At 37.9% G+C, this 26,055-nt stretch overlaps 1 protein-coding gene across 2 annotated transcripts in view; it reads right to left on the minus strand.

Annotated features, from left to right (window-relative positions):
* Irak3 (interleukin 1 receptor associated kinase 3) overlaps positions 1-24,406 on the minus strand; it is a 56,646-nt gene extending 32,240 nt beyond the window's left edge. The window contains exons 1-5 of one of the 2 annotated variants that reach the window (XM_040280366.2): positions 24,279-24,406; positions 9,546-9,728; positions 4,931-4,992; positions 4,269-4,323; positions 2,556-2,707 (exon numbers count right to left, since the gene is read on the minus strand). In XM_040280366.2, the coding sequence (XP_040136300.1) occupies positions 2,556-2,707; positions 4,269-4,323; positions 4,931-4,992; positions 9,546-9,585 (309 nt within the window). In that variant the 5' untranslated portion in view covers positions 9,586-9,728; positions 24,279-24,406. The other variant, XM_005328708.5, reaches the window with a different exon arrangement.
* Positions 24,407-26,055: the final 1,649 nt, after the last annotated feature.

The following is a 26,055-nucleotide window of genomic DNA, read 5'->3' on the forward strand; positions in this document are numbered from 1 at the left end:
AAAAGTTGATAATTTCTTAAGGCTTTGTTACATAAGCTACAAACCAGAAATCATTTCAGATCCCACCAGCTCCCCCACTTCCCAGTCCTACCAGTCACTAGATCCATTTCACCTCTTCTCTTACACATACCTTCTCACCTTCCATATTGACTTAGCCCTAATCATGACAATGGTTCTCAACACCAGCTACACATTTGTACCACCTGGGGACCTTTCAAAACATACTAATGCCTGCCACCATCCATTCTGACTTAACCACTTGCTACGGGGCTTTGTTTTTAAAAAGCTCCCTAGGTGATTCTAAAATGAAATCAAACTGGCAGCACTAGTTCAAGTGCTGTCCATCTCTTATTTTACACATCTAAAATATCCCTCAACCAGGTCTTTCTTCTTTCAGTCTAGTTATAGCCATCTTTTGCCAAGTCCCAGGCTAACTTACAATCCATCACCTACCCTGTAATCAAAGTGATATTTCAAAACACAAATCTAAGTCTTTCACTCTTCTACTGAAAAATCCATGTGTTAAAAAGCAGCTAGCAATGAGCAGTGAAGTGCATGGCAAGGCCATAGATGTTCTTTAAATTACCTTAGGGTCTTCTTTAAACTACTTTCAAAGTAGACAGGAAAGCAAACGGTGATAGTTAATTTGTAAAAAAAATAAACAAAGCCAAGGAGCCAATGGGAAAATACATCAAAAGAAAAGGATTAATGGGACTAACTCTTGACAGTGTTCGTTGGTGTTCATGTGAAGCTAGGAATTATGGCTACAGGTGTCTCCATTTGTCTAGGAAGGAAGATTCCTTTAGAAGCTCAGATGCACTAACGTAACTTTTGACCAACTATTGACCCCAGTGCCCACGTTAACATGGGACTGACTCGTAGATGAAGCCTCCCTAAATAGGATGGCCACCATGACAGCTCCGGAAAGGACCAACTAAGGTCAAAAACTCCACTGCCTGATGTGAAGGAGGAATTGAACCCCTGACTGGCAAAGAATACAGAAGGTGGTGCCCAATTCTCCTGGTAACATCAAACAGTAATAAATCTGGAGATAGTGTTGTCTCTTTTGTCATTCTCTGCTCAGAGATGGTTCTCTCTCTCTCTCTCTCTCTCTCTCTCTCTCTCTCTCTCTCTCTCTCTCTCTCTCTCTTTCTCCAGTGCTTTCTGCCTAAGCCTCACTTTGCTTTTACTCTACTTTCACTTATAATAAAGTTCTCTTGCATGGCTTTTGGTGTCTGACTTTAAATTTTCTTTCATTAGAACACAAGAACCGAGTTTTGGAGTTTTAGCAGGGAGCTAAAACTCCCTGCTTTCCTGTGACACATGTGCTTCACCTATTTTCATATCATTTCTTGCCACTTTCTTGCCACCCGCACACTCCATGCCACCAAATGAATTGTTATTCACATGTAAGGTATACATGCTTGCAGACATGTACCCCTAGACCTCTGCATCTGCTATATTCCACCCAGAATATACTTCCCCTCCTTACTGTTTGCTAAAATTCCACTCATTCTCAAAATCCAGCTGAAAGAGCATTGCCTTTCACCCACTTTTACATATATATATATTTATATAATTTTGTGTGTTTGTGTGTGCGTGTGTGTGTATGAGGTGCTGGGGATTGACCCAGGGCCTTGTGCATGCTAGGCAAGCACTCTACCAACTGACCTATATTCCCAGCCCTCCATTTATTTTAAAGAAATGTTTATTGAGTGGTCACCTGGGCCCCATCATCTGCTGGGTACCAGATGCACCCCTCCTTTGGGTGGCAAGAAATGCAACCTTTTATGTGCTCCCAGAATCTTTTGTACAAATCCCTGTTAAATAAGTACTTCTTTCTGATCAGTTTCACTCTTTTATTGACTTGATATTTCCCCCCCAAATACTGTGAGCACCTTGAGAATTCTAGTAAGCCTTATTCACCTCTACACACTCAGATTTCCAGGCCAAGATGGAGTTTAGTAAATGTTTCCTGATGCTTGACCAACAGTGAAGAGAATGAAGGTCAGCTCTTTAGAGTGTCTGCCTAGGTAGTTGTCGCTAACTGACGCACAAGTTTGATTTGCCAATTCCCTCTCTGCTTTACTGGCTGTTACAGTCAATCAACTGTCTTCTAAACTGCTCTGATCATTGGTTTGTAGCTCCTATTTAAAGCCGCTTCTTTCCCACCCTCCTGAACTGTAAAAGAAGACAATTTATAAAGTCGCACTGAATGCTCACGTGTGGCACTAAAGCTGCCTGAAGAGCATGCCGCTCACCCTAAGCAAACTGGCACAACCTGATCCTCTTGAACAAAGTCCCAGAGGCCCTACAAGGCTTTTCAGAAAAGTTTTTCTCATGCAATATATCTGAGGATCTGAAGGATTTAATGTCCACATTCCCAAAAGACAGGCATTCATTTCTCAGTCATTTCTCCAGTCACCTGAGCTCATAAATCTTATTTTTATGTTCAAATACACCTTCTTTACTGTTGATGAAAAATGACACATTTTAATATGAATTATGAGAAAATACATGTAATCAATATTCTGTGATAGTAATTCTTGCCATACCTGTTTAAATAATTTAACAGCGTATGCTCGATTTTGAATCTCCACTCTGTATACCTCAAACATATCCCCTTCTCCAATCAGGAAGTCTTTGTGGAAATGTTTGGTTCCGTCTATGATGTTCTGAAAGCTGATGGAGGATTCAAGCAATATTCCTTAGGAAGGAGAGTAGAAAGGGAGAAGATAAGCCACCTTTTCTGAAAGTCAGTGTTGCCATATTGGAAACATGTAAGAGCCAAGGGGAAGGCCAATAGAAGAAGGCCCAAGAACTCAAACTATAGCCTACATTAACTTGGGTCTGGATCTCACCATTCCAAAAAGCAAATGGCATTTTAGGTATCTGAACACTAGTATTGTGGTTTTTTCAACTCTCCAAAGAAATCTGCCAAAGAGTTTAGTTGGGGAAATTTTTCCAAGATTCTGTTTCCTTATTCTTAGGTCAATGTGTAGAGCCATTATGAACCTAAAATCTATTTAAAAAAAAAAAAACTGGAAATGAGCTGATGCAGTGGCACATACTTGTAATCCCAGCTGTTTAGGAGGCTGAGATAGGAGAGTCGCAAGTTCAAAGCCAGCCTCAGCAATGGTGAGGCGCTAAGCAACTCAGTGAGACCCTGTCTCTAAATAAAACACAAACTAGGGCTAGAGATGTGGCTCAGTGGTCTAGTGCCCCTGAGTTCAATTCCTGGAACAAAAAAAAAAAAAACTCTGGAAATGGGACTCTTCATATGACTAAACAATATTTTGAAACATGACTGATAGAGATACTTTTCATGAGCCCCTAAATGCCTGACTTATTTCTCAGAACAAATCAGAAAGATGCTTCAACTGTTTTTGGTTTTTTGTTTGTTTTTATTTTTTATTAGTGGATCACAGTTATACATAACAATGGCATTTATTGTTACATGTTGATATGTGCATATAATAATATAATATAACAATTTAATTTGGCCGATATCACTCCTTAACACTTCTCAACTCTCCCCATGCTTCAGCTTTTTGAAAAATCACCCAAAGGAGAGATTGGGAACAAACATTTAAAAGTAATCAAAAGGAAAAAAAAAGAAAGGTTGGCTAAATCTTTCAACGCCCAATCTTGGCTATATTTCCACAGTTACTACAAAATACTCCCTAAGATATTTAAAGGTGATTTAGAGCTTATTATTAAAGAACTAAAATCTTATTTAACTATTCTAATTTTCTTTCAAACCAGAAAAGCATCAGATCCAGGCAAGGCAGGCTTAAGTAGTCTTCCCAGGTGGGACTAAATTATTCTCCCTACTAAAAAAATAGGAGAGTTAATACAGAAAATAACTGGATCTTCACACTGAGCTTCAACATTACTTTATAATCACCTCAAAAGATCTTTGCAATTGCTATGAAAATTTCTAAAGCAGTGTAAAACTCATCTTAAGTTTTTAAGTGTTTTATTATGGCACTTAAAAATGGCAATTTTTACTAACAAAGAAAGACCACAATTATGCTGTTCATTAGCAAATGGATTCTTAAAATAAATGTCATTGATTAGAACTTTGTCAATGAGAATTTTGTCAATCAAAATTGAAACTACTTTTATATCTATGAAAGTTTTATACTGAATCTGAATATAAAATCATCCTTTTACATAAATGAGTTTAGAAGATTTTTATAAAGCAAAGTTGTTGTTTATTTGTGTGTGTGTGTGTTTTGTTATTGTTGTTTTGTTTTGTTTTTTACCTTTTTCATTATGTTCAGGTATAAGGGCATCATCCACTGTGACATTGGCTTTTCCCTAAAAGAAAGAATGCACACCAGAGTAATTCCATTTCATGAGTCTAGAAAAAACAGAGCCTCAACAGAAATGCAAAGCTCCCTGGGAAACTATACAGTGCAACAGAGTGGAATATAACTTTTAAAAAGCTAATAAAAGCAAAGTTATTTTTACTTTATTCAATAGCATTCATTGCCATACATTTTTAAAGTTTCCACATTGACTGTAAAAACTCAAGAATCAATGCCATAGTCAGTTATAGTCTATTTAAATGACTTCTAATGCTACAGAAATGAGTACTGCTTATTTGCTCTAATAAAAACTCAAAGCAACATACAAAATACCAACTAGAAAAGGAAAGTTAAAAGTTAAGACAAATGAAGAACTCGTAGTTCTAAATCTCAACTCTGACAGACCACAGATAGGTGAAAGCTCTTATTCTGCAAATATTTATAAATCTCTAATTTCTTGTGTCTTCAATTCAATAAAGGATAATGAAAGAATTAAGGCATTTCTGTGCCTTAGTTAAGTGCCTGCATAGCCAGCATCTTTCTGCCAGAGAATTTCATTCCTTCTGCTCAATGGACAATGGAGTTCAAGGATCATTTTCTAAGCACACGTGATCTACCTTGGATATGTTTGGAAATCCATGCTCCTGATGACTCTGCTCTAAAGAATTCAATCCTGCTCCTGAAAGAGAAATAAAGGGAACCAGATACAAAACAATTTTAGGTCCCAAATGTGATCTTTGTTCCCCTTTCTGAGACTGTGAAAATAAATATTTTGCTAGTAATGTTCATTTTTAAAGTTCAGTTTCATTCAACTGTAATGGTTGTAAATTTACAAATGTAAAATAGCTTTCTAATGAACAAATATTATACAAACTAACTTTCTTCACTTAAAACATGAATAGCTACTTAAAATCATTGGTAGACATAATAAAATATTAAAGTGCAAAGTAGAAAATTGAAAGGAAAAAATGTAGAATTGTTACCAGCTTTTTGCACATATATTTTAGATTTTTACAGTTATGAGATTACATCTTCCTGGGTTTTTTTATCTTCTGTACTATTTTGTGTCATAAAGTAGAGCTGGTTGTGATGATGTTGATTGTGTGTGTGTGTGTGTATTATCAAACATCAACACTCACTACCCCTTCCCGAATACAGAATTTCCTGTCATTTCTGACATTGTGATTCAGACTTTGAACAATTTTTATTTTACCTTCTAGTTTTGCTTAGCTTGTGTTCTAGTGTTTTTAAAATTATTTTGCTTATAAAACCAGCACCAAAACATAGTCAATTAATAACACATCTCCTTGAGCTACACTATAAATCAACTAGACCTAATTGAGTTCTATAGAACATTCTTTCCAAAAATAGAATACACACATACTCCTCTAATGCACACTGAACATTCTCCAGAACAAACCACATATTGGACAAATGTAGTGTCCTTGAGACATCTGGAAGTTATGAAATCATATGAAGTACATTTGCTGACCACAAGGGAATTGAAGTAGAAGAAATAGAAGAAAAATTTAGGACATTCACAAACACATGGAAATTGAACAATAAACTCATAAGTAACCAATGAGTCTAAAAAGAAATCACAAGTAAATTATAAAATACATCAAATGAAAATGAAAACACAATATACCAAAACTTATAGCTACAAATGCCTACCTTAAAAAAGAAGAAATATCTTAAATCAATAGCCTAAATTTCACAGTGAGGAACTAGAAAAGGTACAGAAACCTAAACAGATGCAAGCAGAGGAATGAAATAATTAAGATCAGAGTGGAAATCAATAAAATAAGAGAATTTTTAAAAGAGAAAAATCAATGAAACCAAAATTGGTTCTTTGAAAAGATCTGCAAAATTGACTATTCTTTCGCTAGACTGACAGGAAAAAAAGAGAGGATACTCAAATTACTAAAATCAAGAACAAGAGAGGAGATATCACTACTGATGTTACTGAAATAACAAAAATTATAAGGAATACTATGAACAAATAACACTTATGCCAAAAAATCAGATAACTTAAATGTACAGATTCCTAAAAAGACAAGAACTACTGAAACTAACTCAAGAAGGAATAAACAATCTGTCTCTGTAGTAGATAAAGAGATCAACTTAGTATTTTAAAAGTTCCACAAAGAAAAGCCCAGGCTCAGATGACTTCACCAGTTAATTCTACCACACATTTGAGTTTTACACAAATTCTTTAAAAATACAAGATAGACCAACTCCCAAATCATTCAATAAAGTCAGTATTATTTTAATACCAATGTTACTTGAAGACACAGGAAAAGTGCAGTCTAAGATCCCTTCTGGATATAAATGCAAAAGTCCTCAACAAAACACTATCAAAACAAATCCAGAAACACATAAGGAATACATATTTTAACCAAGTGGGATTTATCCCAGGAGTCTAAGATTTGCTTAACATCTGAAAATTAATCAATGTAATACACCACGTTAACAGAATAAAGGAAAAAATCCACATGTTCATCCTCAACAGACCGTGAAAAAGCATTTGATAAAATCCAGTACCCTGTCATGATTAAAAAAAAAAAAAATCCCTAGGAATAGAACGGAATTTCCTCAATTTGATATAGGACATCTTTGAAAAGTCCACAGTTAACATTATACTCAATAGTAAAAGACTGGATATTTTTCCCTTAAGATCTGGATCAAGACAGGAATAATGTCCAGTTTTGCAACTTCTATTCAATATTTTTTAAAATTTTTTTTTTAGTTGTAGATGGACACAATATCTTTATTTATTTATTTTTATGTGGTGCTAAGAATCAAACCCACGTGTGAGGCAGGCGCTCTACCACTGAGCTATAGCCCCAGCCCTCTATTCAATATTACACTGAAGATTCTAGCCAGGGCAACTAGACCAAAAAAAAAAGTAAGGAAAAGAAGGAGGAAGGACAAATATCTTCAAGTAGAACAGCATTTGAAGTATGGAGGCTGTAAGGGCACTAAAAGTCATTGTCCCCCACTTTTTTTAAAGAAATATAATACTTAATTGTCATAAAATCAAAGGTTCAAAATGGTTCTTCTAAGAAATCGGTAGAAAGCTGTGGATTTCATGTCAAAACTGGAAAACAACTTTCAATCATTGAAATGCAAATGCAAAATATGTCATGTATGTATGGACAGAAATCTAATAAGTAAAGATTCTAATTCCTTGAAATTTTTGGTTATGTCTTGAGATCTAAGGAAATGTATGTGGATGCAAAGAAACCATCTAATGGCAGCAACCTGAACTGAAGGAACAGGGAGGAAACTTCTCAGTAAGACTCAGAAAACAATCCAAACATACAAAGTGATCCTGGAGGGTAGAAGACAAAAAGGTCAAACATTACTCTAAAAATAAAACTAAATAAACAACAACAACAACAACAACAAAAATCCCACCAAATAGAACATACCCTAAAGAAAAGTAGGCATTATTGGGATAATTGATATATCTGTCCATGCTGGCAGCATTGAAAGACTAAATCTTTTCATGTATTTTCCATTAGGAACTCCAACCTCTAGTAGCTGCCACAGGACACATATTTTCAGCAGACATGCTCCCAATGAATCATCACTGTCCACTTAGCAGGCTGTCCAATTAACTTTCTCCATATTATGATTTAATTCAAAGCATCAATTCAATAAATTACATTTTCTTTGTTATATTATATATTATGTTATATTTATATGACATATATACTATATTTTCTTTGTTAAAAGACTCAGAGTGAAGTGCTATCTTTTTTCTTTATCTCAAACTTACCTATTTTCTTGTAGTAGAGCAATAAATAATTGTCACGATAGTCTACTAATCTCACATTTTAAAAAAATGAAATCAACTTTGTATGTGTAGCAGACTTGGAGTCACCCAAGAATGTGGAATGTTTGTCTTTGGATAGTCCAAATCATTCTCTGCTGCATAAATAAACAACATAGAGAATGAAAACATACTCTGAAATCTATTCCAGAAAACAGAATTATAAAACAAATCTGGGTGTCCCATTAAATTGTGCTAGGTTGAGCCTGTGAACAGCAAACCATGTGGTGGTTTGTGTGGTTGGAAAAGGCCAAGATAATGAAAGGCACGGTATTTACAGTTCCCAGGGACTTACTGCATTCCACTTGCTCAGCGTTGAGTAAAGCATTACGCTCTACTAAACCACGTGAAGAAATAGTGTAGAAAAAGTAAAAGGAATTAGCCAAGTTAGGTAATATCATGGCAGAAGCTTACTGAGAACCAATATCCCAGGAATGAATATCTACTAAATAAAAGTCATGCTGAAGCAATAGTTTTCTGGTACAGATCTCTCAGGATTTCTTCTTTGTGTGTGTAAATCTTCTCTGTGTAAGAAGGGACAGGCTCATGCACATTAAGTATGTGACCAAAGAACCTGTGTACTATTATATAAAACTGAAAATATGCCTGGATGAAATGAGTCAAAGAATGAAGATGTTGATTCAAATGCTTTGGACCCACAAGTCTTGAATCTATAATGCAAAGGCCCAAGATCAATCACAATCATTGTTGAAGTGAATAAATTCAAGTGGAAGAAACAGAACAAATGATGTTAAGAGACTATTTACTGACAAAGAATAAATGGAGAAAACTTCATGAGCATTATTTATTGGATTTTTCTGACTGTAAGGCATGACAAATAGGACACACAGGGAAGAATTATAGAGTGAATGACAGATAAGTGAGGCAGAGTTAAAAGCTATGACATAAAAACAGCAGTGAATATAAAAGACAAATTCCAAATTTATTCTGCAGGTATTATTTGCACTAAAATATGGGAGAGAGAGACACTTAATATATTCCTTATAACAAAACAAAGGATAGCATTACTCATACTTTACTTAAACATTGCAATTCTGATTATACTTATGATTCAAGGAGTCTCTGAGTTTGGGAAAGAAAGCTGATTCTATTAGCTGATAGAAATAAAACATTGCAAACCTGCAGTTTGTAAGTAAAAGTTTAAAAAAAAATCTCTAAAACCTCAAAAAGTAATGTGTTATATAAGCAATGCAATAAAAAAAAAGTGTCACACACAAATACAAAGCTTCAAGTTCCCCTGAAGACAAAAGTGACAAGTAAGGAATTGCTGACATACATACAGCATGATGTCGTGTGTAAAACACAACATTTCTATTTACAATTTAAAATTCCTATAGGATTGACTGAGAGCCATATTATAAGAAAGTGGTTACCGTAATTTGTAATTAAATGTATCACTCGATGATGCCCCATCTCCTGAAGAATTTGTAAAAGGTCACCGATGGTCTTGTTTTTCTGTGCCCAGGACCACAGCAATTCTCTTGTTCCACTTTTACCTTGGTCTACGTATTTTTCAATATGACGAACATCCAGCCAACTGTTAGAAAGTCTCTCTGCTATGGAAGGTACAATAGAAAGAACCAAAGAACAGTTTATTTTTTTATTGAAATGCTCATATATTTTACTTATCAATGAATAATTTGAACTATTATTTTGAATAATTTAGCAGGTACTCCTCACCCACCTTCCACTAATATTGACAGTAGTAACCATGATACAATTATCAGAAGTCGTAATAACAAAACTGCAGGTCTTATTTACTTTTATTCGTTGTTTCACTAAGTACTTTTTTGATTTGGATCCTTTCCAGTTTCCCACCTTACATTTAATCATTTATTCTCCTGAGTCTCCTCCAGTGGGTAGTGACTTCTCAGTCTCTCCTCATCTTTCCAGACAGTGAAATGACACTGTGCCCTGCTCAGTGTGTAATATCCAGAGGGTTATGATATGATGTCTTATCACCATTAGTGTGTATCTTGATTATTTGGATAAGGTGGTGTCTGCAGGGTTTCTCTACTACTGAACTATCTTTTTATTTATAATTAATAGCTCTACTGGGGAAGATGCTTCGAGATTGTGGAAATTCACTGCTTCGCTGCAGATTTGGTCTACTAATATTTGCACCCACCAGTACTTTTGTTTATCAGAATTACTACTGTAGTATTTGCTTCATGGTGATTTTTCTACTTTGTCTTTTTTCCTTCTATGTTCATAAACTGTAACTTTTCTGTAATAAAGAGTATCCCTTCATTCTCATGTATTTACTCAACTTTTATGTAGAACAGAATGGATTTATGGGTATTTATTCTATTCTAATGGTTAAAATTCAGTGTTATCAAGGTCTAGATCTGGGATGTCCCCAAAAAGCTCAGGTACTTCAAGGCACAGTCCCTAAGCCAGCAATATTCAGAGATGAGGCTTTTAGGAAATGATTGGATCATGAGGGCTCTAACCTCATCAGTGGATTAATCCATTTGGTAGATTAATCATATTAATGGACTTCTAGGAAGAGGTGGAAATAGTATGCAGGTGGGGTATGGTTGGAGGAAATGATCACTGGGGGTATGCCTTTGGGGAATACATCTTCTCCTTGGCCTCTTCCTCCCTGTCTCTCTCTGCTTCCCAGCTGCCGTGAGCTGAGCAGCTGTCCTCTGCCACACCCTCCTACCATGTTCTACTTTACTTCAGGCCCAAAGAAATGGAGTCAGCTGACCATGGATTGAAATCTCTAAAAAACATGAACCAAAATAAATTTTTCTTCCTCTAAGTGATTCATTTTTCATTTTTGGTTACAGTGGCAAAAAACTGACTGACACACTATGATTATTTATTTTGTTGCTGAAGCGGTTCTAGCTTTGTCTGTCTAGGTTGGCTCCTATGTTCTGACAAGGCCTATCTTTAAGTACTTTCTTAGTTGCTGACTCTACAAGATGCTCAAGGCTTATTTTGTATTTCCCCTTCCCCAGCACTGGAACTAACTACTTGCCCAAGTTTTCAGTGGTGATTAGAAGCTAAGATGCAGGTACCAAATGTGCTCATGGTAGCTACAGTTCCGTTGCTTGGAGGCTTTCAAAGCAGACAGAGCTAATAAATAGAGATGTACACTAGTCCACACATCCACATTTCTCTACCTGTATGTATACATATTACAAACCAAGAGTTTATTCTGGTGCCCCTGATTCCAATCCAATCCCAGATGTTCACATTTTAGTCATTTCTCCTTAGTAACTTAATTCTTGAGCAATAAGAAACTTTACTCTTATCACTGATGCTATATTTACGTGTTCATTTACTTCTACTACACTTTATAAAGTACTTTCAGAATTGCTAACCTACCCCCATGAGAAACATGTTCACTAAATTAGAGCGTAATAATTCTTTTTGTCCTTAGCTTAAAGGAATCCAGTATGATGCTATTTTCCAAAATTATTTAGGTTAATTCTTTACCTCCTCACCCCTTTCAGGGTGGGTATTATTTATTGGTAATACAGTTAGCTTCAACTGTTGAAGTTTTCATGCAAGAGTGTTTTAAATGCTTGCTCCACATAGTTTTGCTGTTGAATATTTTTGAGTAATTAAAAACTAATATCTGGGTGGGGTCAGGAAAATGTTTCACTAAAGATATTCTTCACTGCTCAAGACCCATGTATATGGCTTGTTTTGGATCTTGTAAAAATACCTTAAAGTGATACTAAAAGTGTATGGATTTTTATGGTACCCTGAGTTAAAAGGATTTTTCAAGTGAAAACTTATTTCACCTTGCTGCACAACTTTCAAATTTTAAAGTGTACTGTTAGGCAAGGGAGGGTGAGAGAAGGCAAACGATAGAAAGGTAGCTTTCTTGTTCCTATAAAAATATAAGTCATTTTGAGTTCTAAGATTAACAATGTGCTTTTGATCAGTGATGGTGACAGCAGTTTTCCCTCATTGCTTTACCTTCCAGAGACTCTAAAAAATGTAGGATCCCAGATAATGATCTGTGGATACAATTCAACTAACATCTGAAGTTGATCATGGGAATCCCAGTGTATCACAATAATTAGTGATGGAGACTCAGTACCTTTTGCTCCCTGCCACATGTGCATATGGAAAGAACCCTCAAACAGCAAATAAATCAACTTTGTTAAAGGACTCTCCAATCTACCAATGATGTTCTTCAAAGGCTGATGTCCTTTCAAAAGACAAAAAGATGCTCAGATCTAAGGAAGTGATTAGCCTTATGGAATTTTCTTCTGTTTAAAGTCTGTTCAGGGTCCAAAGTTTGTGTTATAGTATTTGAAATCAAGACATAGGAAAGGCAAGCATTTTCTGCTTTAATATGGTAACCTCTTTCCCCAAATTTTCAGTTCTATCTGGTTTGCTGTAATATTCAATTTACTTCAACATTATATTCTTGCTGGGACTCTCAACAAAACCTGAAAGTGGAAAAAGTTCACAATATGAAACCACTACTCCCCCCCACCCCATTCTTTGAGCCAAAAGTTGATATTGTAGATATTTCCAATGCTCTCCAATATTTCCAATCCTCCACCCCATTACAAAGGATTACATTTCCCTGTTATGTAAGGTTAGGTATGTGTCTATTCTAGCAGAAATACTAAAAAGTCAAGGCACAATTTACCAGATTCCCAACCCTGCTACAGCAATGGTAGAAGCACATGCTGACTTAGGGTTGTCTCATGAATAAAGAAGCCTAGGAATCTGGGTCACCACATGCGGGACAGATGCACTAGACTCTGAGTGCTCTTCCCAACAGCAAAAAGCAAACTTATACTATGTCAAACTACTAAAATTTTGGTATTGTTTATTATTGCAGCACACCATAGTCTATCCTGACTAATACATACAAAGTTACATCTTGAATTAATCCAGTCACTTCTTGTAGGAGAATAGAGTGAAAGAGACTGGCAGCTATTGTGATCACATATCAAACAGGGAGGATACATGAGACTTTCAATTCGAATGTATGTTTAGGCTACAAGGGGGGAAAAAAAACAGCTGCAATGAAATAGCTGACATTATTGAGATGGAATGTCTTTACTCGTCTCCCTTATTTTAAGTTCTGGCAAGATTATATTCATTCCTTATTTTTTTGTGAAGACAGTATCTCATGAAGAGGCAAAGAACTATCCAAATGCCAAACATTGGTAAGATCTGGTGTGTGATGCTGTTTCATATACAGATTAAATATCTGTTGGGTTTGCATCTGTAAATTCAACCAACTACGGATCAAAGATATTCAGAAAAAGATTGTCTATACTGACCAAGTAAAGACTTCTTTTCTTTGTCATTATTCCCTAAACAATACAGTATAACAACTATTTCAGTGGCCATTTACATTGATGTAGGTATTTTAAATAATTTAGAGGTGATTTTAAGTATGTTGGAGGATATGGATAGGTTATATGCAAATACTATCCCATTTTAGATGAGGGACTTGAGATCTATAGATTTTGTAATCCCCTAGGTCCTAGAACCAATCCCCTATGGATAATGAGAGATAACTGCTATTCTTTTTTATATATGTGGTCTGGCTTTTTGGTTGAGACATATTTGTCATGAACACTTTAGCTAGCTATTTCAAGAAACCCTTGAAAGAATACTGTGGATTGGGGTGTTCAACCATTTGCTGTTATCTATGATGAGCCAGGGTACAGTAATTGCATATACCAGTGGGGCATGGAGATAGGTCCCTAACTAAGACAAAGACCCAGGAAAGGTTCCACTACAGAAGTGTTTTACAGACATTGAGCCATGTTTAAGGCAATGAGTATTTCTAAAGGGAGACCTACTCTTAAGGATTTGAAGCCACTACTGCCCGTTCTTTGAGCCAAAAATTGACGTGGTGGACATAACCAATGCTCTCCAATATTTCCAATTCCCTTCCCCATTATGGAGGATTACATTTCTCTTCTCTGTAACATTAGTAATGCGCCTATTCCAGCAGAAACACTGAAGAGTCAAGGCACAATTTACCAGGTTCCCAATCCTGCTGCAGTAGTGGTAAAAGCACATGCTGACATGGGGGTGTCTCATGATGGAAGAAGTCTGGAATGCTGGGCCACTGGATGGAAGACAGATGCACTGGACCCAGTGCACTTCCCAACAGCAAAAAGCAAACTCATACTATGTCAATAGTGTAAGTATTTAAATATGTGTAAATATTGCATAAGAGACTGATAGGGTATGCTAGAATTTAGAATTTCATCTGGAAACCAACAAATAACTCTCAGCCCTGTAAACTATCCTATCTCCCAAGAACAAAAGAATTCAGTCAAAACAGAGCATGGCTGTGGGCCTCGGTGTGCATGCAGGAACATGGGTGTTTAGTGGTGGCCCTGGACCTACAGGAAGACTTTAGGCAAACCATAGTCCCACTGAACAATCTCAAACTTCCCATTAGTAACTGTTCTCTGAAGCTCTCCCACCTACAATATATCCTAAATTTGTGTTATCTTTCTTGGCCTGCTGGTTATAAAAGCATAGACTAAAACATCTCCAGTCTTTAGGGCTGGGGTGTGATTCAGTGATAGAGCACATGCTTAGCATGTGGGAGGCCCTGGGTTCAATTCCCAGCACCAAAAAAAAAAAAAAGAAGCAAAAAAAAAACGAAAAACACTTCTAGTCTTCAAATCATTTTGCATTCTCAAAATTCACATTCCTGTAAGAGAACCCTAAATATCAAAAGAATATTCCCTTCCAGAAAAGGGGAAGTTTAGGTTTCTGCTTTTTCTACTAGAAAATTAAGTGGCAAATATTTACCCAATATTAGGCATGATGTACCATATAAATGAATAATGGTGAATATTTACATAACACAGAACAAATTCTGCCTTCTAAAAATAAAATAGTTCCTTCTATACCTTTTTTCTATATTTTTCTAAAAAATAAATAAAATAGTTCCTTGTATACTTCTACACTTCTATACAATCTGGGAAAAGACATATTGGCACATGATTTCACAGGGGCCAAAAGGGAAAGTGCTCTTGTGGGAAACTGCAGTCAGGGAAGGAAAAGGAGGGTGACCAAGACTTCAACTAGACTTGCAACTGAGACTGGAGCAAGGTTTGCCTAGACTGAGGGAAGAAGGGAGGTGATTTAGATGGAGAACTGCTTCAGAAACAATGAAGAGGGCATGAGAGGGCAGAGCTGAGCACTGCGCCCTGAGCAGAGGTTCATATTAAAGAGAACAAGCCCCATGAAGTCTCCATGTTGCTTTTGTATATCCAGGAACATGCTTAGCGCCTAGATGATCAGTATATATTTGCTAAATGACAGACGGAGGACCTGGGTTTTTGTCCAAAAACTTAAACTTCATTCTAAAAACAATGAGACCAATCTCAGATTTCTGAAAAGTGATGGCAGTTTCACTTTTTTTTTTTTTTGAAAGATCCATCAGTGGCAATAGTCACAGGAATCTCATATACAATATTTACCTATAAAAGGTAAAAACATTGCCGGGTGCAGTGGCACACATCTGTAATCCCAGTGGCTTGGGAGGCTGAGATAGGAGGATCTCGAGTTCAAAGCCAACCTCAGCAAAAGTGAGGCACTAAGCAACTCAGTGAGACCCTGTTTCTAAATAAAATACAAAACAGGGCTAGGGATGTGGCTCAGTGGTACAGTGTCCCTGTTCAATCCCCCCTACCCACCTCCCCCCAAAAACGTGTAATTTTATATTCACATAATTCTCACAATAGGAAAAGTTTATAACTATTAGGGGAATCTAGATTTAATGCTCTAAATTCCAGAGGGAGTCCATTTTCCTGCATAATTCCACTTCCAATATTTCTTTTTCTTAGTTAGTTTGTGACTGTTCCTTTTAAAAGTGCAGTGGGTCATAACCCTGTGGTCTCCCATCCCTATATGTGACTGAGGAACTGCTAGTGTAAGATGTTCTCTATTAAGCACATTCCTGAGACTCAACTGCAATATGAATGAACAGATGCCAAATGAGCTAGTGCTTTTAGTTTCCTAATGCTGACCAAAGCAGTCTGAACCTGCAAAGCTGGATTAGGCAAAGGCATTTTTCTAACAATAGTTCTCAGTGAGAAACTGATCAGGACTCTGTCAAAACAAATACTGCCCACATGTATGGATTGCCATCAGGACAAGAGATGAACTATGCTTTCTCTAACTGGCGATTCATAGTGCAGCCTTAAAAGCTTTTCTCTAAGGACGATGCATTCTGAATAGACACACCACTACAGAGTATTCCTAGCATTCATAAAATGTGTAATTCTGGTAGATCCAATTCTACACAACAATAGCTCCTACATGATGCAACAAGAATACAAATTCTTGATATGTTAATTACCTTCTCCACTATCCCTAGCTTTTGCCAAACCTTCATTGCTTTTTCCCTTTCAGAATACAGGACTTTCTTTATGCACAGTACAAATCAAATAAAAATAAAATGGAAAGTTTCCAATGACTAGTAGTGTTATTAAAGTCAAGAGTATTCCAAGTTGAAAAAATAAATTAGAAAAAGAAGCTGTAGCTCAGCATTATTTTAAAGCATTTTTTAGAAGGCAAGTCTGTTGTAGAAAGGCATCTTGGTACTATATAAACCCAAAAGGTGATCTGCTAAGTTGAGAAATCAGTTTATATGAAGATAACCATTGCTTAAGTGCTATTATTAGTAGATGCTCAAAGGTCCTTGGAGTCTGTTTTGAGAGTGCAAGACTGTCTAGGTAGTGCTAACCACTGGGGAATTCAGTTGCAGAAATCATGTCTCCATATGCAAATATGTCTCTGAAGGGGTTTTTTAGAATATTGCAACACACCCCTATTTGGAACCTTCGTATTTGCATATGACCACATGACAAAAGCCCTGGGAAATTAAGACAACATCTTACAAAGTTTGTTTTTAGGTAACAGAAAGATATCTGTCTACAAAGAAATTAGGCATTTTTTAAATGACCTATAAAATTAAAAATATTTTTAATTCCAAAAAAGTAAAATAAAATAAGACTCAAAAATCTAAGTTAGTTCTATCCCTCACCCCAGACTGTAAGAATGAACACTCTGTAGTGAATACATTTTACAAGAGATAATACTTAGTCATACCTAGGCTTAAGTTTCTGTGTACATTTTAACCCATATCTGAATAAGATTTATTCTATAGCCAGGTGTGGGAGTAAACATGCATGTTTGCTCAGGTCTCTCTCTATCTGTCTGGTTCTATCAAAACTAGAAACCAGTTAAGGACCTAACATAAATACTCTGGGAGACAATAAAAGAAAAGTTTACTCTCAAAAATAGCACTTCAGTGTGCAATTCAGAATTTGTAGAATTTCATATCCAGATGATGATCAATACAATTTTCCCATACATCCTTCCCTTATTTAACTTCTTTGTAACATGTATATAGGTCTTTTGCTTACAAACTGGAAAATCCTTACAAGGAGGAGCCCCAATGTTGCATCTAATACATGCTTTGTCTAAGATTCTGTCCAAAGAGGTTTTAGACATTTAATAGACATCTGCTCATTTGTTAGTTCATTCAAAACAGAGATTTACCAAATGTCTACTCTATGCCAAGTGTAAATTTCAGATGTTAGGAAAGTCACTATGAAATTAAAAAAAAAAAAAAAAGTCCATGACCTGATGAAACTTATGTTTAGGTGGACAATACGCAAACAAGAAGTATGTGAGAGAAAATGAAAGTGATAATAGAGAAAACTAAAGCAGGAGAGGAAAGGTAGGGAAGAGTATCCTTTTTAAAAGTGGTCAGGGTAGATAATAGTTACACAAAACATGATGCTAGAGAAGAAGCCAGCCTTAAGGTTACCTGCAGGGAAAACTGCCATTGCTTGTTCAAGGAACAGAGGCTAATGTGTTAAAGTTAAGCAAATAAGAGGGAGAAAGAAGCAAGAGAAGCCATTTGGCATTTACCCTGAGTGAGTCAGGAAGCTACCAGAGGTTCAGAATAAAGAACTAATATAATATGTTTTACCTGTTTAACAGGCTCAATGACTGCTGCACTGAAAAGAGTTTTGAGAAGCTCAAGAGCAGCTAGGAGACTGTTGCAAAAATCCAAGTGAGATCTCATGGTTTGGACCAAGTGGCAGTGATAAGAGTGGTTAGTTTAGTGAATAATTCCTAAAGGCAGAGTTAATAGAACCAACTGCTGAGAGACAAGATATGGATTGTAAAAGAAAGCAAGGAGTCCCACAAAGACTAACTTTTTTTTTTTTTTTTGGTACTGAGGATGGAATCCAGGGGTGCTCAATCACTGAACCATATTCCCATCCCTTTTTTATATTTTATTTAGAGACGGGTCTCACTGAGTTGCTAAGTGCCTTACTAAGTTGCTGAGGCTGGCTTTGAACTCAAGATCTTCCTATCTCAGCCTCCCGAGCTGCTGGGATTCCAGGTGTGCACTACCACACTGGGGCCAAAAGACTAATATTTTGACCTAAGTAATGATGACTATGGTTGCCTTTAACTGAGATGGGAAATCTTTGGGAGGAGGAGCATTTCTTAGGTTAGAGATACTGTCAAGTAGACAAAGAGATAAAGAAGACTGACATTTAAGAGAGAGAGCCAGGCTAAAAATTTGGGAATTATTGGCATATAGATGGAATTTTCAAAGTAGTTGGTATAGTAAACAAACAGAAGAGAAGAGATCCATGGACTAAGCCCAGGGGCACTCTAAGAGACAAAGAAGAATTTGTAAGAAGAATACCAGAAAGTATAATGTTCTAGAAGTAAAGAATGTGCTCCAAGTGATCAAATAAGAAATGACCATTGGGTTTAGCCATGGTGAGGAGGAGTTTCAAGGGGAGGAGGGGGAACGAAAACATGATGGGTGAAGTTTCAAGGAAGAAAAAAGGGACTGGACTATAAGTAGCCCTTTTGAGGAATTTTACCATTAAGGGGAACAGAGCAATGAGATGGGAGCTTAGAGTAGAAGTGAGAACTAAAGAGAACATTGGAAGGTGGGAGAAGTAGTATAGTATTAAAAAAAAAAAAACAACAACAGGATCTACTCTGCTTTCAGGGAAGGAAATATATCTCTCTCCTCCTTGGGGGTTGGGGAGAGCTACGGGCTACACACAATGACTGCCTTCCAAAGAGTACAACATGGAGAGAGGAGGACAGAGTCATTTTACCGTGTAGATACCTGACAGACATCCTCAGCTCTGGTTAACAGGGATAACTCACATATACAGTACATATCTATGATAAAATGTGATTAAAATGGTGCTTTACCTCTATGGTCTTCACCCTAAAATCCATAACCTGTCTACTAATGAGAAAAGCATCAGACAAATCCCAGCTGAAATACACACAGTACTCCTCAAAGCTGTCAAGGTCATCCAAAACAAGGAAAGTCTCAGAAATCATCACAGTCAAGAGGAGGTGAAGGATACAACTAAATGTAATGTGGCAACCTAGAAGGAATCCTGGAACAAAGAAAGCACATTAGGTAAAAAAGAAGGAAGCACAGATAAAATGTGAATTTTAATTAATAATGTGTCAATATTGTAACAAAGATACTATACTAATGTAAGATATTAATAATAGGAGAAACTGGGTATAGAGTATATGGGAAGCATATAGAGTAGATATAGGAGCTCTTTATACCAACTTCTAAATTTTTCTGAACATTTAAAACCATTCTGAAAATAAGAACCATTTAAAAATTTAAAAAGGAGGAGGAGGAGGAAGAGGAGGAGGAGGAGGAAAAGGAGGAGGAGACCTAAAGTCCAACCATTTGATTAGGATCCTAGTCCGGCATTTAGTAGACTGTGACTTAAGGTGAGTTACTTAAATTCTCTAATAATCAAATTTTCCAACCAATAAAATTAAAACAGGGAAAGAATCTAAGAGAATTTTGTGATAAGTAAATAATAATCCATGTCAAATGCTTACAATAGTGTCTGTCAAATAATAAGCACTTCATAGATGGCAGCTATTGTTATTACTGCTATTATTTGAAAATTTGATTCAATGTTCAAATGTACTCTAAGATGATTTTACATTTTGATTGTTTTAAAGTAATTAATATAATTTAATATACAGTTTTCTTTCCTTTTTGAAGAAGATAATTGAATATCACCCTGTATATAGAATCTAAAAAATGACATCTCCTTTAATCATAAGTGCTACAAAGTTTTATAGTGTGAGCTGCTCCAATTTAAGCTAAATATCTGTATATGGTCATGTAAAATAGGAGTTGTTACTGTAATGTCAGATTCATGGGACCCCAATAGACCTCCAGGAGCCGAATTCGATGCAATCACACAAGAGTCTTTATTGCAAGCTCAAGCCTGGACTCACAACTGTTCCCAACACTGTGGTCCCAGGGAGTGAGTCCTGGTCCTTTGTTCAGTGAGGATTTATAGATTTTGGAGGGATACTCTATGTGTCACAGCATCACACAGCAAATCATTCCACAACACGGGAAAATCAAACAACAACTTTTAACATTGATTAGCACATTCACTGGTGGGAACAAGTTGGGTAGGGGTGATTGGTTAGTACAAGAGGGGGGTTTCTTTGAACTGCTTGGTTTAAGCCACTAGGGGAGTACGTGCTGAACTACATGGTTTCCCAACATGTTATCAACCACCATAAACTACTGGGAGGTCATCTGGCATCCCAGGTATTTTCCCTGTCTCATGCTGATTGGTGGTTGTTAGGGGGTTGCTATGGGTCCTCACCTGGCCTAACTGAGTCAGGGACACCTGGTGATGCAGATCTCTCCTGTTATTTGTAGATAAACAAATCAGTGGGTATGTGTCTAGGAGTGCTCTATGGGTTTTTCCAAGGAAAGGGTCACGCCCCCTTCCTTGGACAGGCTTTGCTCTGAGGTAGAGGCTGGTTTCTCAAAAATGGAGTCACATCAGTTTCTCATCACCAGAGGTTCTGTATATCTATTATGAAGTCTATGAAGTAAATAACATTTTCTAATTAGGGCTCTTGCTCCTATCATAAAGCCATAAAGTCATTAACATCAACCTGATCATATCAGGATCACACTATTTTTAATAACAACAATTGTCAAAATGATGTGAAGAGTCATGTGTAGAATATTCTTAAAGATAAAAAGAATTAAGTGAAGTAGAAGAGAATTTGGCCTCACCCATGGTTCCCAAGCCAGGCCAAGCAACAAAAGATGCTGGAACTCCACCCAGACTTACTGAATTAGCTGTTCCAAAAGTGGGTGGGGCAATTTTCTATTTGAAAGCTGATAGGGGTGATTCCAGTGTGTCAGCCACTGGTCTACCTTATCCTGCATCATAATATGGGGGCTGCAAGCATCCGTATCTGAGCCACCTCTGTCAATGTAGCCTGATGTTCACATCACAAGAATCCTGATCAGCTTGAGAGAGTTTCACCTATTACTATTACAGTTGTTGTTTTCCATTTAAAATCGGGGTCCCTCTATACCTTCAGAATTTCACCCGGCCTAAGCATAAAAGTGCAGTGTGTGTGTGTGTGTGTGTGTGTGTGTGTGTGTGTGTGTGTGTGCATGCGCTCACGTTGAGGATGGAAACTGGGGCCTCTTCCGTGCTGAGCATGCATTCTGCCTTTGAGCTACACCCACTACCCCCAGCATAGCCTTTTGGTTCAGTATTTTCTATCATTGTTCCTTCCCCTCCTAAAGGTCAAGTTTTCCATTCCTGCATCCCATTGCCACTTTCTTCCTTCACTGTGTCAATAGGGAAACACAGCACATTTAACTCAGTTACCCCGAACACCCTGAACTGGGCATCCTTCCATAGTGCTGAGTTAACAGTTTGTGAAGCAATTGGTCAGTTTCCAGCTACGAGATTCAGGCAGTCAATACGCATAACTCCCTGACAGTGAATTATAGCTGGAATATCAAAGAGCAAATATTTTAGATCCCTCCCCTAGAGAATCAAAGGGACAATGACCAGACTATAAGTAAAGATAAAACTCTGGCCTATAATGAGTATCAACTCAAGCCCAAGAAGCTAGCCTTCTAGCTACAGTAACCAGTCCAAGACTACTATCTGTAGCAATGAGTCTAGGGAGCCAAACAATTAGCAATTGGCCCCAAACTGCCAGGACTTGATCAGTATCTAACAACTTGCTTAATTTCTGCTCCTACTTTCAGTTTAAGACCAATTTGAGAAAGCCAAATATGCATACCCAAACAATCAGAGAGGATGCTGGCTCACCTGGAGTTAGCCAGTCTGCAGTCAGACACACCTGAAAACTTTCCACTCTTCTGCTTGCCTTTTGTCAAATGTAACAGCAATGGTGGCTGTTTCGTTTGCTCTGAAGAGACAGCCTTTCTTGTCCTAACTTGAATCATCTTCATTTATTGCTACAACTAGGAAAACTTGGCTGTATATTTAAATAGCTCACAGAAATTTTTTTTTTTTTTTTTTGAAGGCAGAAATGCTATGGTTTAGGGAGGTTGTGAGGTGCAGCAAAAAAAAAGAGGACACAGAGGGGAAGTATAGAGTTGCTGTGGTTAAGGGTGCAAACCTTGCATCTACTGTCATGGCTCAAGTCCAAGCTCTGCCACTCGCAGCTGTGTGAACTTGGGCAAGTTACAGAACCAATTTGTACTCCAGTGTCCTTACCTGTTAAAACACTGGTGATGGTGATATCATCAGACTTTCAGAGCAACTGGGGAGGGTATATAAGACACCTATTTAAAGCAAGAATATCTAGATTTCAGTGTTGTGGAATATAAAGATCTCCAACAAATTAAGCTGCACTTGCTGGAAAGCAGCAATGCCCAGGGACTGAATGCTGACTGCCTCTTTTTAATGGGACTTAGGTTTTCATATTTTCACTGTCTCCATCAACCTGCTTCATTCATTTATGATATCCACCTAGCCCTATTCACTACTTATGCACTGAACTAAAACATGTTTCCTGCACAAATTCAACGATTGTAGGAAATCTATAGGTACAAATATACATGTCCTATCTCAAAAACATCTCAAACATATTTGGTAGAGAAGAGCTCTTGTCTCTCAAATGCATGCTGAAAATCTATGCTTTCCATAAATCAGAGTCAAGTGCCATTTCTGAGATTTTTTACTGAAGGGCCATAATTCAAGATTATAGAGCTTAAAATATACAAATGATTTTTATATAACTAGAAGTCCAGTGCTATAGTTTCAGAAAACGTACACACTTTGTGTATCCAAAACCAAGAAAACTTCCTCTTCATAGGTTTTCTGCTATTCTTGGTAAGAAAAATTACTATTTCAGACAATGGAAAGCTGTTTTGACATAGTCATATTTAGCATGAGCTATCAAATCTAATCCAAAACACCGTACAAAACAAAGATTTTTGTCTGAAATTATTTCTGATGATTACACTCAACACTTCCAAAAGGCAGTTGCTCAACTTTCCAATCTGCATAAAATGGAGTTTTGAAACCAATTTTTCTAAATAGTCATTCTTCAGAATAAACTTTCATTCCGCTACGTTGTTAAATAAGCAAGATATGTTTAAGAGCCAGGATAGTAAACTACAGTCTAATTAACTTTAGCATTTCATTTGTAAGTAAGTTGGGGACTCAGAAGCGCACTGTAAACATCAAAGAATAAACCTGTTAAAGTTCTCAAAATGATTTACTGTGAAAATTCTATTCCGAGTTGACTCTGCAATGACAGACATCGTATTTGAAGACCACGAACCGAAAGGCAGGAATAGTTCGATGCTGTCCTGAGGTATCTTTCCCAAGTTCACTTGATTATGCCGCAAAGACTTCCCAAGTTTCTTTGGACGGGAAGGGGAGCGAGCGTGTGGGTCTCGGGAAGCCTGTGCCCGAGATCGGGCGGGTGCGGGTGGGAAGCTCCGGGCCGCGCAGCTGGGCTCCCCGCCGCCCCGCCCCGCTCCGCCCCGCACTCACCCAGGCCGCGCCAGCCCAGCGCGCCATCGCAGCTGTCCAGGACCGCGCACAGCTGGCCCAGCAGCGCGGGCGGCAGGTCGAACAGGAGCGTGTGCGCCGAGAGCGCGCCGCAGGCCCCTCCGCTCCCCGCCATGGCGCGGCTGCAGGAGGCGCAGGGGGATGCAGAACCCTGGCCTCTCGATAGCACCTCGCCCCGTTACACAACCGCGGAAATCTTGCTTCCACGACCGCAGCCCGGACCTCAGAACGTACCGTGCCCTGGCGCCACAAGGGGCGGTCCCCACGTGACGCAAAGCGCCGCTCCCTAGAGTGCCCCTAAGGACCTCGGGCCTGGCAATGAGGTTTCCCTGCCTCTGGCTCTTGGTTGGCTTCCTGTTTTGAAGGGTTCTTTTGTTCCGCTGGGTGGAGTGTGACCCAAGAGAACAACCAAAGAGAAAGATCAGGATTTCAGGACTTAGGAACTTGTGCGCCCACCACTCCTTCTGCCTGTCCTGGGATGGGCTGTCATCTGGCCTGGATAATAATGAGTTCTGTCTTCATGTCTTTTTTTTTGTGGGGGAGAGGGTGGAATAACTGGGGATTTAACCTTGGAGCGCTTTATCCCTGAGCTACATCCGTCAGCCCTTTAAATTTTGAGACAGGATTGCACTAAGTTGCTTAGGGCCTCTGTAAATTGCTGAGGCTGGCTTTGAACTTGTGATCCTCCTGCTTCAGCCTCCCAAGCTGCTGGGATTACAGGCGTCCACCAACACGTCGGGCTGTCTTGACAAAAGTTTATATCATGTCGTTCTGTCAGAAGAGATATGTGTTCATTAGGAACACTTAGAAACTCCAGAAAAATTAAAAGAAGAAAATAATCACTTGTGACCTCACTCAACTGAAGACAGCCCCTGTCAAGTTTTGGGCATATTTTCCTCCCAACTCTTAACCAAATTTAAACAAATGAAAGAAAAAAAAAAAAAGTGCATGCGTGGAGTGATTGCTGGGAAAGAAGGGCACAGAGGTCAACAATAGAAAAACTAGAGGCACCAAGCAAATCCGAGTAAAGTGTTTCAGAAGGCAGCTCCTCCTCTATACTATCATTTAGTTTTAGTACATTTTCTTCTCCCTAGACTTTCCTGATGAAACTTTGACCATCTTTTCCTTTCTCAAAGTGCTTCACCAAATGTTTCTTTTACTTCATCATGGAGTTTAAGAAAAATAGCTGTTTTAAAATCTTCTATCGTTTATACCATTATACTCTGCCACAGGCATGATACAAGTTCACTGACCAAAAACAGAGAGACAAATGCTTCAAAAATGGTGAGAAAAATCTCAACTTTAGGAAGAGGAGATGGCCCAGTTAGCACTAGCAGTTAGCACCCCTACCTGAAGTTCCAAAAAAAAGTAGTATTCCATAAAAACATACTTGAAAATTGATAAAATCTGTGCTGTTTGGCAGGAGTTTCCATATCCCTTCATTCAAGTGACTAAGGTTTTATTGTCAAAGTGTAAATGCCTTTGAAATTCCATCTCTTAAAGGGGCTACTGAATATGTTGAGCATCAGAGGCAAAATACAATTAAGAACTGTATTTAGAAAGTCTTGAATTTCTAGAACAGGAGAGGCAAACTCAAATATGCAGAAGAACCAGGAAGTCAATGAAGGCGAGTTATGTTCATTAGCTTCCTGTCACTGTGACAAAATACCTGACTTGACCAACTTAAAAGGAGGAAACTTTTATTTTGGGTCATAGTTTCAGAGGTTTCAGTTCATGGTCCTTTGGCCTCCATTACTTTAGGGCCTATAACAAGAAGGTACCTCGGTGGTGGGAGTGTGTGGTAGGGAAGGTTGCTCTCCTCAAGGTAGCTGGGAAGCCAAAAGGGGAAAGAGCATGCCCCCCATGTCTTCACTTCCTTCCACTAGGCCCTAGTTCCTAAAGGATCCACCCTTGCCCTGTAGCACCAGATGCTGGTGAGCAAACCTTTATCATGTGAACCTTTATGGAACATTGAAGAGCCAAACCATAACAGTGAGGGAAACACTCAGAA

The sequence above is a fragment of the Ictidomys tridecemlineatus genome, chromosome 6 (genome assembly GCF_052094955.1).
Source record: "Ictidomys tridecemlineatus isolate mIctTri1 chromosome 6, mIctTri1.hap1, whole genome shotgun sequence".
In the NCBI taxonomy this organism is placed as follows: domain Eukaryota; kingdom Metazoa; phylum Chordata; class Mammalia; order Rodentia; family Sciuridae; genus Ictidomys; species Ictidomys tridecemlineatus.